The sequence below is a fragment of the Manis javanica genome, chromosome 10 (assembly GCF_040802235.1).
Source record: "Manis javanica isolate MJ-LG chromosome 10, MJ_LKY, whole genome shotgun sequence".
Classification (NCBI taxonomy): domain Eukaryota; kingdom Metazoa; phylum Chordata; class Mammalia; order Pholidota; family Manidae; genus Manis; species Manis javanica.
Window position 1 is genome coordinate 32,557,140 of NC_133165.1, and position 14,724 is coordinate 32,571,863.

The 14,724-nt window shown below is 39.6% G+C and overlaps 1 protein-coding gene across 4 annotated transcripts in view; it reads right to left on the bottom strand.

Annotated features, from left to right (window-relative positions):
• Nucleotides 1-2,088: 2,088 nt before the first annotated feature.
• The window catches only part of TRIM4 (tripartite motif containing 4), a 32,669-nt gene continuing 20,033 nt past the window's right edge, over nt 2,089-14,724 (bottom strand). For 3 of the 4 annotated variants that reach the window (XM_037011859.2, XM_037011857.2, XM_037011858.2), the window contains one exon: nt 2,089-8,222. In XM_037011859.2, coding sequence (XP_036867754.1) covers nt 7,675-8,222 — 548 coding nt within the window. In that variant the 3' untranslated portion in view covers nt 2,089-7,674. The remainder of the gene's footprint in view (nt 8,223-14,724) is intronic. The other variant, XM_073215106.1, reaches the window with a different exon arrangement.

Here is a 14,724-nt window from a genome sequence, read left to right on the forward strand (position 1 = left end):
CCACGGATGCAGAAGATTTCTCTCAAAACAGGGGGGGCGGTTTGAGGTTCTAAGCCTCACCTCTGTTGATCCCCAATTTCTCACCTGATGGCCTCCCTGCGACTGTGCCTGTCTTAGGTTGTTCCTCCCTTGAGGAATCTTACCCGTCTCTGGCTAACCAGTCATCTTCCGGGGCCACATACAGGGAAATGTAAAGTTGGTAAGTGAGAGAGAAGCCATATTGTTTGAAAAGGTTGGCTTTTTACTTCTTTGCAGACTTATGCCCTGTGGCTTCTATGCCCAGCATTTGTCTTGAGGTATCTTTACCACTTGGAGGAATTATGATACTCAGTGAATTTGATATGAGGCACGAATTCTATTTAAGGGTTGTAATTAGGAAGGAAGAAGAAAAGCTATAGAGGTAGCAGATGGAAGAAAACATGGGAAGATTGATTATTTCTTTGACATATCTTCTTGTAATTTAAGCATGTATAGGTTTTAAACTACTAATTAAATTGCACACACACATTAACATAATAGGAATACAGTTACATAACCAAAGCAGATCTATAATTACCAGCCATCTCCAGTGAAGCCAAGAAAACCAGTTAGGCACCGTAGGCATTTGTGAAAATTTGTCTATGATATAATGGATATTGTCTAACTGTACTTGAACAGTCTGAGAGAAATCAGACAAATTAAAACAACCCATTCCTGGGAACTGTTCACATCCCATATGTTCTTTTAACAGTAGATAGTCTGTAGTTGTAAGATTTTGGAGCACTACAACTTGCACTTCTCCTAATTCTTGGTTGAGTTCCAACAGTATAGATCCAGTCAAATTTGTTGTTTTACTGAAAGCACAGGCCAGCTTAGATATCTCCTTCTTCATTCCAATGGCAAGTTCAGAAACTGGTGGAATGGATGCAGCTACAACTGCAGCAGTGCCTGGATCTTTGCTGAGGATTTTTGATGATCATCTTCTGGTATGAGTCTTCCATAGAGTGCTGATGTTGGAAGTTCTTCTTCATATCGTATCTTAGTTCATTTTCTGGGTAGCCAAATTAGGCTTTGATCCTCTGTATAAACACAAACAGATCCTTTGCCCACACTTTGATATGCCCTTTATACCATTGTGTAGAACTCATTGGAGGTCACCACACAGGAACTGCTTTATATATATATATATAGTTTAATACTTTATTAAAATATTTGTCCTGCCCAAAAGAAGGTAGGAAAAGAGTAATAGAGAAAAAATATTGCAAACCTTAAACAGCAAAATTTTTAACTCAACTATATCAATAATTTCATTAAGTATAAAGGGACTAAACAGATCAATTAAAGGCCAGAGATTTTTACAATGGATAAAGAAGCAAGATGTGAAAGTGTGTGTGTCATACTAAATGAGAAACCAAAAATGGGATTATCTGTCAACAAGCATTCTTTAGGTCTAGACCATCATACTGATAATGGTAAAAATGTGAGGAAAAGCAGATAAGCTGAACTTTCAAGTTTATTCAGAGGACCTTTATCCCTTTGACTATGGAAATCTTCTCCACTTCCAAATCCTGTCTCCTGCATCCTTTCTTTTAGTCCTGAAAGGAGCCAAGGTCACCAAAATTGAAGGCTGTACTCATCAGCATAGGTGTTCTATGACAAATATCTTTCCCAAAATCTTTTTTGAGTCTTAGTTACCTGGGTTTCTTTGTTGTGTCTCCTTTCCAAGTTTTTTTTCTTTTTGGTCATTTCATACCCCCTTACACCTTTCAACATACCAGAAGATGTTTAAAGCAAGTAAATATTTAAATAATTAATAGTAACAGTGTATGTGTGTTTACTGTGTAATAGTAAGATGTATGCCAACAATGGAACAAGGATTGGGAAGCAAAGTCATACTGTTATGAATTATTTCACCACATGAAGTAACACATTTGAAGACAGATGCAAATTTTTCAAAAGGTATACTGTAGACCCTATAACAATTAATAAAAAGATGTTTTAAAATATAAGAAGCAGAGAAGATAAAATTAATTTTTAGAATGCTCAATAAAGCTAGAGAAAGCAGGAAAGAAAGAAAAAACATAGAAGAAATGAACCATAGAAAACAGCTAGGAAGACAATACATTTTAATCCAACTATACAAGCAATAACTTTAAAGGTGAATTGTTTAACAGTGAAAAATTGACAGACTGGATAAACAAAGCATGACCCAACTATATGAGGTTAACTAGTCAGGGTTCTCCAGAGAAACAGAGCCAGTAGGAGATGGACCACTGGCCATTGGCTCAAGTGATCACATAGGCCAAGAAGTTCCACAACACGTTGTCTGCAAACTGGAGAATGAAGAGAACTGGTGGTGTAATTCATCCCAAGTCTGAAGGCCTGAGAACCAGAGGAACTAATGGTATAAGTTCCAGTTGGTGTCTCAAGTCCCAAGAATCAAGAGACTGATCATTTAAGGTCCAGCCCAAGTCTAAAGGCCCAAGAACCAGGAGCACCAATGTCCAGGGACAGAAGATGGTATCTCAGCTCAAGCAGAGAAAATTTGTCCTTCCTCTTGCCTTTTCATTCTATTCAAGCTCTCAACTAATTGAACAATGTCTACCCACATAGGTGAGAGTGATCTCTTTTTTTTTTTTGAGAGGGTATTTCTCTTATTTATTGATCAAATAGTTGTTAACAACAATAAAATTCTGTACAGGGGAGTCAATGCACAATCATTAATCAACCCCAAGCCTAATTCTCAACAGTCTCCAATCTTCTGAAGCACAATGAACAAGTTCTTACATTGTGAACAAGGTCTTACACAGTGAATAAGTTCTTACATGGTGAACAGTGCCAGGGCAGTCATATCACAGAAACTTTCGTTTTTCATCACGCATCATGAACTATAAACAATCAAGTCAGATATGATTATTTGTTTGATTTTTATACTTGATTTATATGTGAATCCCACATTTCTCCCTTATTATTATTATCGTTTTTTAATAAAATGCTGAAGTGGTAGGTAGATGCAAGATAAAGGTAGAAAACATAATTTAGTGCTGTGTTGGGAGCAAACCTGTGGGCCTTTAGGCAGACTCGGTCACAAAAGCCTTAAGACAACAGCAACGTTTGAGTAAAAATCTTTCCTGTAAAGTCAGCTAAAAATCTTTCCTGTAAAGTCAGCAACAATGAACCCATCCACGCGTTAGAAACAAGTTTTCCTCTATTACCAAGAAGTGCATTTAGTGAACTCCTAGGTTAGAGCTAGGGGTTAGGTTACCTAGCAACATATGCATTTCTAAGTTAGAGCTAGTGGTTAGGCTACCTCGCAGCATGTGCCTTTTCTGTCCTTTGTTAAGCAAGAAACACCCTCTGCCCCAGGGGAAAGCCCCTCCGTTAAAACCTCCCTCTCAAGGGCCCCTACCCCCAAAATGGCGAACTCCCCACTTCTCTTCCGGGTCCTCCGTTCCCGCCGGCGCCAACCGAGACCCAATCACCCTTCTACACCTCCCCGCCGGCGCCACCTAAGGTCCAATTATCTCCTGACCCACCCCTTACTTGCTATCTGTATAAATTGAGCCTGCAAACAATAAACTGTGCCAGCTTGATCAGACATCCTGTCTTGCTGGTCGTTCTTTGTGTCCCTTGCCCCATTCTTTTTTATTTTTCAATTCTCTCCTCCAGATCGTCGACCCCCGTTGATAGTCCTGCAGGTCGGGACAGTGCTGTAAGAGGGCAAATGTAAATGATCAGGTCTGTGCCTATAGACTAAGTATTAATCCAAGCTCGACAAGGGCAACAAAACATCCACGGATGCAGAAGATTTCTCTCAAAACAGGGGGGTGAGGTTCTAAGCCTCACCTCTGTTGAACCCCAATTTTTCACCTGATGGCCTCCCTGCGACTGTGCCTGTCTTAGGTTGTTCCTCCCTTGAGGAATCTTACCCGTCTCTGGCTAACCAGTCATCTTCCTGGGGAGAGTGATCTCTTTACTTAGTCTATTGAATCAGATGTTAATCTCTTTTCAGAAACACTCCCATAGATACACCCAGAAATATTTTACCAGCTATCTGGGCATCCCATAATCAAGTTGACACATAAAATTAACTATTACGGAGGTCCACAAGAAACCTATTTTAACATTATGATGGACTTTTAGTTTCAGCCCCAACATGTAAAGTATTTGGAAGTTGTAACTCACATCCTTACAGGAAAAAGATGGGAAAACTGAAAATCAGTGGCTTCTCTTGGACCCATCAAAGAACTGACATTGCATGGCAAACTGCCATCCTAAAATCTGGATAGAAAGGCAAATCTCATGTGAAACCTGAGATGTGCTTACCTAAAGCAAAATCCACTGGAGTCATAACATGGTAAGAATGTTTAAATGGTAGAATTGCTGGAGTGAGAAACTTCTGGGAGCTACATATTGTTGGGGAGGAGAGGACCTATTTCCTAAGTTTTACTCCCAGGCACTTCACCAAATTTCTCAAGCGTGAGAAGCTAACAAAGATCCCCTCATGGCTCTGGCAGGGGGAGAAGGAATAGAAATCACTGAAAAATGTGCCCAGCGTGTTTTCTGTAACAAAAGCCTAGTCTCTAGGGGAAAGACTTTAGCAGGGTCACACAGTGTGGGCAGCTTAGAGCCCCAATGCATGTACCCACCAACTCCGGCAGCCAGAGTGGTGCAAGTCTAGGCTGCAACCTGAGATAGTCAACATCACCTGGAGAAGGTGCAGAATAAATACTCATTGCCAAAGAGTCTTCTGGTAAGTCTTATTGCTGCTTCCAGAGCTAAAGTTTCCATGGTGAAAAAAAGCTTGAGAAATGCTGCTAATGAGTATATAGCACATTAACATAGTAAAGACTCAGACCTCCATACATAAAACTGAACACTGTTGTTACACGTTTACTCTCAATCCTGTTTGTACTGTCAGAAGCATCTGAAGAGTTTATTTTTAACAAATACAACACCTGGGTCCCACCCCACACCTGAGGAGATGATAGGGGCCAATATCAAAACTCAAAAGAGAAGAAAATAATTGCTAAATGGGTACAGTGAGAGGAAAACTTCACAGCGAAAGGTTCAAGTTCTTTGCAATAATCAGTGAAGGAAACCAGAAAGTGTTATCCCAAAATGCATCATCTTTGACATAGAAATTTTGAGCTGAAGGGAATTCAGCAGTAGCAAACCCAGAAAAAGCTCCCCCTTTACTGCCTAAAGGCAGGATACAAATTCTCTTTTTATTCAACAACACTTAGCCAAGAGATGGCACCAGAGAAATCTGCAAAGCAAACATTACTCCATTAGTTTCCTTACAGATACATCCACCCAGTCTGCCACCTTGGAAGTCTAAAATTGCTTTATCCTGTCATTTCTCCAAAACGTATTGTTCTTTGTTGAAGATACTATGTAAGCCAGAATTCTAAACCACCACTTTGAGTTACTCTTCATTTTAGGTTTCTCCTATGTTCTGTGCACTGCATATGTTAATAACTGATTTTCTCATTAATCTTTTTGCTCGAGTCCCAACCGAAAACTTAAGATGAGCAAAGGTGAAGTTTTACCTCCCCTAAAGTAGTATAAAAGGGGGCTCATGAAAGCTTAAGAGGAAAAGGTTTGGAATCACTGCCACCAGGGATGTAAAAGGATGTCAAGGGATGAAAAAATGAAGTTTTTTAACCAAGGAGCTCAAAGAGCCCACCTGGAGTCAGAGAGCAAGACTTTGTAACTGAACCAGACAACCTCATTCAACAGCCCAGAAGGAAGAGTAGGGGAAAGGTACTGATGAGTTTCCTAAGGGCAGGAAACTAACAAAGCAGCTACTGGAGGAAGAGCTGATGGCTTAAATCAACAAATCTATTATCTCACGGTTATAGAAAGCTGGAAGTCTGAAATCAAGGTGTCGGCAGGGCCATGCTCCTTTGGAAGCTTCTAGGGAAGGATTCTTCCTTGCCTTTTCCAGGTTCTAGCAGCTCCAGGTTTATGATGGCATAACTCCAATCTCTCCCACAGCCATCTTCCCTGTGTCTTCACATGGCTTTTCCGTGTGTGTGTGTGTGTGTGTGTGTACAAATTTCCCTCTAATTATAAGGACACCAGTCATCTTGGATTAGGGCCCACCCTAATGACCCCATCGTAATTTCCAAATAAGGTCATATTCACACACAAGACTTCAACACATCTTTTTTGGAAGGCACAGTTCAACTCATAACAGTTATGTTAGAGAGTTAAGGAGAAGTCAGCAGAAATCACTGAATGTGGGGGTTGCTCAGGCTGAACAGGATGACAAGCCAGGATGGGCAAGGACAGAGGCAAGGGGAGAACAGCTAGGGAGGGCGCTGAAAGTCTGTAAGGCTTGTTAAATCACTGCCAGAGTCTATGAAGTCTGGGAGGATATTAAATGTTAGTAGTGCTGAGATTATCTGCAACTTTACATTTCCTTTATGCTTTTTGTATGTTCCAAGTTTTCTACACTAAGTACACAATTTTTATAATCAGAGATCAATCATTATTTAAAGAGAACTATGCAGTCATTGTCACATCCTTTGAGTGTGTAGTCAGAAAAAGGGCAAAGGGAGGAAAACACACAGGGTAAAAATATGTAACAAAATTAAAACCTGAAACAAAGATGACACTGACCCACAGTCAGCAATACAAACAAATGTAGGGTAGAGAAGAGTGCAGGCTTTCATCTTGGACAGATCTGGATTTAATCCCAACACTTGCATATGCCAGCTCTAACGGCTTATTTTCTTGTTTAGAAAAAGAGGATTGCATTTCCATCTCAGCTGTCTAGAACATTATGTGAAGGGGCTGGCATGATATAAATACTTACCAAGTGTTTCCCAGCATTTTCAATATGGCATTAATAACCCTGTATATACAATATATGAATTTCACAAATGGCTAGCATTTCGAACACCTGAGGGCAGAGACATGGGTGGCTGAAGAGAGTACAGCCAAGGGAAGGGAAGATTTCCTCAATGTTCTGATCCAGAAAAGGGAGGGATAACTGCTTACTGGAAAGAAGGGGAATTACACAACTGAATAGAAAGGGAGTCTATAAATCTGTTAAATTTCAAAAAAAGTGAGATAACCCCATATGTGTTGGGATGTCTATAGTATGTGCCTATGGCACCAGTTAGAGGACACTTCAGCCTACAAGTGACCAAAAGGTGATAGAAAATGCCTTATACAATAAGGAAACAGTAATCTCACATAACAAGAAACTTGGGATTAGGGAAATTCCAACAGTTTAATGATGCCAACAAAGACCACATTTCCCCTCCCCACCTGCTACTACTGTGCTCGCCTCAGTTTCAATACACTGCTAACGGAAGAGGGGCTGCGTGCCCCCAAACACCTTTTAAAAACTACAAAAACTTTCCCCAGAAGCACCCCGGAAAATGTCTTATTCTGTCTCACTGTCTGGAACTACCCCTCCTGAAGCACATGGAGGGCACATACCAAACAGTTCAGTTAGAACCAGAACCAGAAGAGGAGGGGAAGAATGGGATTAGCGGCTTCTGGAAAGGCAGCCAGCACGGTCTACCCTGTGTGTCCATGAGCAGTGTACAAAGCATGAGACTGGAATCTGCATGGACAGCACTGATATACCATCCGATGGGTATGTATCAAGTGGCAGAGGAGGGCCAAGGGATATACAGGGAGTACAGGGAGAGGTGCTTGGGCAGGGGAAGTAGAGCCTCATTTCCCACCAGTCAGTGGGAGGATGACTAAAGATGCTAATGGACTCAACCAAAAAAACGGCCGGAGGCGTGAGACCTTAGGACAAGAGAAAGTGTGGAGGTGCGCTCCATCCACAGCATTGTAGAACGAGAGGTCCCCAGCCCCGTGATCTAGGAAGACTCCCACCCGGTGAAGAGGGGGCTCCTGCTTAGTAGGACTCCAACGGAGCGCCCAGACTCCCCCTTCGGGGGACATTTGCGAATGATCCATAATCCCCATAACGTCCTCCCGACACACCCCCACAGCAATCTCAAGGCTATCTCGGTTCTCAACTTCCCAGTAATGTTTCCCTGAAGTGAAAACATTTTTCCCCAAAACACAGGGTAAGTGCTGAAATCTCTCCACAAAGTGTGTGTTCTTCTGAGGACGCTTCCATCCAGCAAAGTAGCTCCATGCTGTAGAAAATAATGGCCAGGAACCAGCTGATGATGGATTTTTCACATATCTCCCTTCCTGGGAGAAGACCAGTGTGGCATGAGCTGTGTTTTCAGACAGATTTACAGCCACTGCAGAGAAAACAAGAGCTGAGATAAATACCACCAGCAGCCCTCCTCCAGAAATGCCCCTCGGTTCCAGCTTCAGGTCCATCCTCCTCCTCCTAACAAGCACTGTTAGGGTGAGACTCCTCCTGGCCCCTCCACTGATCCTCAGCTGGGCCTACGAGGTGCAGCACGGCCTTTAGCAATGTGGAATCTTCATTTCCCCTCTGCTCTAAAAGACTAAGACCTAGAACATGAGGAGCTCATTATTTCATGGTCCCAAGTCTTCACAGTAAGCAGAAAATTTGAAGGAAAAAAAATTCTGCTGTTGAATGAGGGCCAGACCAAGGCCGCCGACTGGCAGGTGCTCTACACAGGCACACACAGATGTCGCTGTGAATGAGGTTTCTCTTCACTGGCTCGGTGGGTCACCAGCCATCTCCCCAGACCCCCCAAGAGATCATTCAAAACAGAACATACTAGTCTAGGTCCTCTTCCGCCCTCTGGGATTAAGCCCCTGTGCACACACTGACATCTTGTCTTCTCTGTCCTCTACCTCCACCTAAACACTCACACTTGAAACCATGAGCTCGTGTCTCTTCTTTCCCTCTGACCCTCAATGGCTAATCAGTCACCAAATCCTATTGGTTCTACCTCCCAAATGTCACTCGGGTTCGTTTCCTCCTCTCCGTCCCCACTGCCCCTATCTTTACTCAAACCTTCTCACTTCACCTGTGTCTGTACCTTCCTTCCTGCCTCCAAATTCTTCCCTCTCCCAGACTTTCCATGCCTCTCTAGTTTGTTTTTTTCAATCAGGAATTGATGTTAGGTTTTGATAAATAATTTTTCTGCATCTACTGATTTTGCTTTTTTTGCATTTTCCTTTTTTTGAGTTTGCTACTAAAATTTTGGTGAATTCCACTCATTTTTCAAATGTTAAACCAACCCTGCTTTTCTGGGATAAATCCCATTTGGTTGTGATATATTCTGCTTTCTTTTTTTTTTTTTGGTATCATTAATATACAGTCACATGAGCAACATTGTGGTTACAAGATTCCCCCCATTATCAAGTCCCCACCACACACCCCATTACAGTCACTGTCCATCAGCGTAATAAGATGCTACTGAGTCACTACTTGCCTTCTGTGTGCTATACTGCCTTCCCCGTGACCCCCACTACATCATGTGTGCTACTCATAATGCCCCTTATTCCCCTTCTTTCTCCCTTCCCACCCACCCTCGCCAGTCCATTTCCCTTTGGTAACTGTTAGTCCATTCTTGGTTTCTGTGAGTCTGCTACTGTTTTGTTCCTTCACTTTTTGCTTTGTTCTCATGCTCCACAGATGAGTGAAATCATTTGGTACTTGTCTTTCTCCACCTGGCTTATTTCACTGAGCATAATACCCTCTAGCCCCATCTATGCTGTAAACGGTAGGATTTGTTTTCTTCTTATGGCTGATTAATATTTGATTGTGTATATGTACCACATCTTCTTTATCCATTCAACTACTGATGGACACTTAGGTTGCTTCCATTTCTTGGCTATTGTAAATAGTGCTGCAATAAAAATAGGGGTGCATATGTCTTTTTGAAATTCGGCTCCTGCATTCTTAGGGTAAATTCCTAGGAGTGGAATTCCTGGGTCAAGTGGTATTTCTATTTTTAGTTTTTTGAGGATATATTCTGCTTTTAATACATTGTTAGATATCAATTTGCTAAAATTTTCTTTAGAATTCTCCCTTCTGTATTCATGAGGGACATTAATCTATAGTTCTGGTCATGTCTTTGATTTTTGGCAACATGATAATGCAGTCCTCATAGAATGAATAAGCAAATATTCTCTTCAATTTTTTATGATTTTGTGCAGGCTATTTATTTCTTAAATGTTTGGTGAATTCACCAGTGAAGACACTTGGGAAGATTTTTAACACCAATTTCTTTAATAGAAATAAGGTTATTCCAGTTAACTATTTATTCGTGGGTAAGCTTTTATTATTTGTGCCTTTTAAGGACTTGTCCATTCAAATACATTGTCGAATTTATGAGCATAAAGTTGCTTGATATTCCCTTATTATCCTATTAATATCTATGGAATCTGTAGTGAGGTTGCCTCCCATTACTAGTATTAGCAATGTATGTCTTCTCCTTCTCTCTGGTCATTCTGGTTAAAGAAGTAGCAGTAAAATCGATATTCTCAAAGAACCAGCTTTTTGTTTGATTTTTCCATTGTTTTTCTGTATTGCAATGATTTCTGCCCTGATTTTTATTATTTCCATTCTTCTGTTTACTCTTGCCTTTATTTTTTCTTCCTTTTTCTAGTGACTTAAGGTGGAAACTAAGGTCACTGATTTGAGAACTTTTTCCTTTTCTAATATAGGTGGTTGGTGCTACAAATTTCCCCTGAAGTAATCCTTTGCTGCATCCCACAAATTCTGATATATTAATTTCCTTTTCACTCAGTTCAAAGTGCTTTCTATTTCCCTTTTTATTTCTCCATTAATTCACGGGTTACTGAAAAGTGTTTTAGTTCCTAATACTTGTGGATATTCCAATGATATTTTTGTTACTTATTTCTAACTTAAATGCATTATGGTCAGAGAAAATACTTTCATAATTTGAATCCTTTTGAATTTACTGAAATTTGTTTTATAGCCTATCTTCATCTATACAGGAAAATGTTCCATGCACACTTAAAAAAGGATGCATATTCTGCTTTGGTTATTCTATAAACACCAGTGGGGTCAAGTTGGTTACTAGCATTACTCAAGTCTTCTATACCTTCCTGACTTTCTGCCTACTTGTTCTAAAAATTATTGAAAAATAGGTACTGAAAACTTCCAGCTATAATTGTGGATTTGTCTATTTCTCCTTGTAGCTCAATTAGTTTTCCCTTAGTATATTTAAAGCTCTATTATTAGATGTGTAAATGTTTAGAACTCTTATGTCCTCCTGATAAACAGACCCCTTTGTCATTAGGAAATGACCTTGTTTATCTCTGGTAATATTCTTTGTTCTTAAATCTACTTTGATGTTAATATAGTCACTCCAGATTTCTTTTGACTGGTTGTATGGTGTATTTTTTTCTGTTGTTTCACTTTTAACATATATGGCTCTACATTTAATGTTTCTTACAGCATGTAGTTGGGACTTCCTTTTTTATCCAACTAATCTCTGCCTTTTGATTAGTATACTCAGACCATTTACAGTAATACAAAATTTATTATTATGATTAGGTTTGTGTCTGTCATCTTGCTCTTTGCTTTCTAGTTATCCTATTTGTTCTTTATTCCTCTTTTTCTGTCTTTTTGATGAAGTAAGTGTTTTTTATAATTCTGCTTACCTATTTTGTTGGATTAGCTTTATTTTTTTTTTAGTGGTTGCTGTAGGTTTAGAGTATAGACATTTAACTTATCACAGCCTACCTTCAAGTGCTATTATACTTCACATATTAAAAACTGTGTAATAGTATACTTCCATTTCTCCCCTCCAACATTCACACTACTGTTCTTGTGCATTTTACTTGTAAATATGTTACAAACTCCATGTCATTTTTTTGTCTGTCTGTTTACAGAGTTAATTACTGTTATTAGCCAGGGTTCTCCAGAAAATGGAACAGGATGTGTATTACATAGAGAGAGCAAGAGATAATAAGGAATTGGCTCAACACGATTATAGGGACTGGCAAGTCCATATCTGCTGTGTGTGACAGCATGCACAAGATCCAGGAAAAACTGATGTTCCAGTTCAAAGGCCATCAGGTAGGAAGAACCAGAGCTACAGATGAATTCCAAAGGCAGTCTGCTAGAGAATTTCTTCTTGCTTAACAGGAAAAGTCAGCCTTTTTCTATTCAGGCTTTCAACTGATATTAGATGAGTCCCACAAACATTAGGGAGGGCAAACTGCCTTACTGAAGTTTCCCAGTTTAAATGTTAATCTCATACAAAAACATTCTCACACCAACACCCAAAATAATGTTTGATCAAAATACGGACACCTGTGACTCAGTCAAGTTAATACATGAATTAACCATACTATTACCCTTTAATGGTATTTAGATAATGGCAAAAAGTGTATATTTATTTATGTCATTATCATTTCAGGAGATTTTTTATTCCCTTGTGTAGATCCAGACTTACATCTGGTATCATTTTCCTTTTGATTGAAGGACTTTAACATTTCTGGCAGTATTAGTCTGTTGCTGGTAAACTCAATTTCTGGATATCAAATATCATTATTTCACCAGTTTTTTATATGTATTTTAACTAAAATATTTTTTAAATAGCATATTACATTGGCTTCAATTGTACAACATAGTGATTCAATAGTTACCCACATTAAACCACCACCCTCAACTATCACAGTTGAGTACAGTTACTATCTGTCAACACAGAAAGATGTTACAGAGCCAGTGACTGTATCCTCCATTCTGTACTTCTCTTCTATCCCCATGACCAACTTATATTATGTTTGAGATTTTGTGCCTCTTTATCTCCCTCACTCACCCAATCCACCTACCCCTCACCTTTGTTTTTGAAGAGTATTTTTGCCAGGAATAAAATTCTAGGTTAACACTGTTTTCCTTTTAGGAAAGATTTTGCTCACTTGCATTGTCTTCAATAAAAAATATGATATTGTCTGTATCCTCGTTCCACTGTAAGTAACATGTCCTTTCTCTTGTTGCATTTTTAATTTTCTCTTTATCACTAGTTTTTCATTTTTTTAATTCTCTTTATCACTGGTTTTGGTGCAGTTTTCATATTTCTTGCAATTTGGGTCAGTAGAGCCTCTTAGATCTGTATACTTAGTTTTTTATCAAATTTAGAAAAATTTTAGCTATTATTTCTTAAAGCATTTTTTCAATCCATCCCCATCCCACTTTTTCCTGCAGGGACCCAAATTATCGTACATAAGGCTGTATGAAGTTGTCCCACAGATGCTCTTCGTGGTATAAGTTTTTTTCTCTATGTATTTCATTTTGGATGTTTTCCACTACTACATCTTCAAGTTCACCGATCTTTCCTTCTACAATGTCTAATCATCTATTAATCCCAACCAGTGTATTCTTTATCTCAGTCACTATAACTTTCACCTCTAGAAATTTGATCTGGGATTCTTTTCTATGTACCGTGTCTCTATATGCACCTTTACAGAATAGTTTTAATAATTGTATCAATGTCCTTCTATGCTTATTCTAATATCTGGGTCAATCCTGGATCAGTTTCAGTTGATCATTCTCCTCAGTGTGGGTCACATTTTCCTACTTTTTTGCATGTCTGGTAATCTTGGATTGAATGGCAGACACTGTGGATGTACATTGTTGGGTACTCATTTTTTAAAATTCTTATTAATCTTCTTGAGTTTTGTCCTGAGATGCAGTTACTTGAAAATAATTTGGATCTTGCTTTCATGATTTGTAAGGTGAGTCCAAAGCTGTGCTCACTGTAGGATTAATTATTCCCACTGATGAGGCAAGATCTTCCTGAGTGCTTGACTTTACCCAGTGCCCCATGAACTATGTTTTCTAGTCTGGCTGGTAGGAATAGGCATTGTTCTTAGCCCCGTGTGAGCTCTAAAAACTTTTTCTTATAACATTTCAGAAACTTCCTTCCTCAACTGCAGGTAGCTCTTCACCAGCATGTGCTGATCGGTATTCTGCTGAATACTGAGGGATGCCCTGTGGTGATAAGGGTTCTCTCTCCATATAGCAATTTCCTCTCCAGTACTCTGTCCAGTACTCTGCAAACTCCCTGCTTTGTTCGCCCTGGACCCTCTTCTCAGAAAGTCCACCTAGCTCCATCTCTGTTACCCCTTCTCAGATGGTCTGGACTCAAAGCTGTAGGCTGGGGCAATCACAGGGTTCACCTCATTCATTTCACATTTCTCAGAGATCACTGTCTTTCACTGCCTCATGTCCAGTGTTTTGAAAACCGTTGTTTCATGTACTATGTCTATTTTGTTTTCATTTTTGTTTTTGTAGTTAACATAGTTTCAGTCAGAAGAATAAATCCAGTCCTCATTTCATCATTTTTAGCTGGAAGTGGACATCCGCAATATGGTTCCTAATCAGAGATGTGCACATGTGAATTGCTTGAATAGTTTTTTCCAGTACATACCTTGGTTCTCCCCTGAGATCCAGTAAGTTTATCTTCAGTCTTTCATCATTCATCTTCCCAACCTTAGCTCCTGCTTTCCCTCACAATGCACCTTATGTAGTCAGAGCAGACACCCTCCTTTCCATTTTGTCCATACCTTAGCTCCTGCTGCCTCTGCTCAGAGGAGTATGCCCCCATCTTCTACTTGGCAAACTCTTACACTTTCCTCAAATTCCAGAACTGACCCCTCTGCTGTGAAAACCTTCCATTTTACCTCCAGCAGAACTCCTCCTCTGTATTTCTATAGTATTTTATCCATACCACTTGATAAATACTGGATCCCACTATATTACAATAATTATTGTATATATGTCTCTCTCTCAATTTTGCTTATGCATTCTTAGAGCTTTTTCTTTTTGTATCACTAATAGCTTAT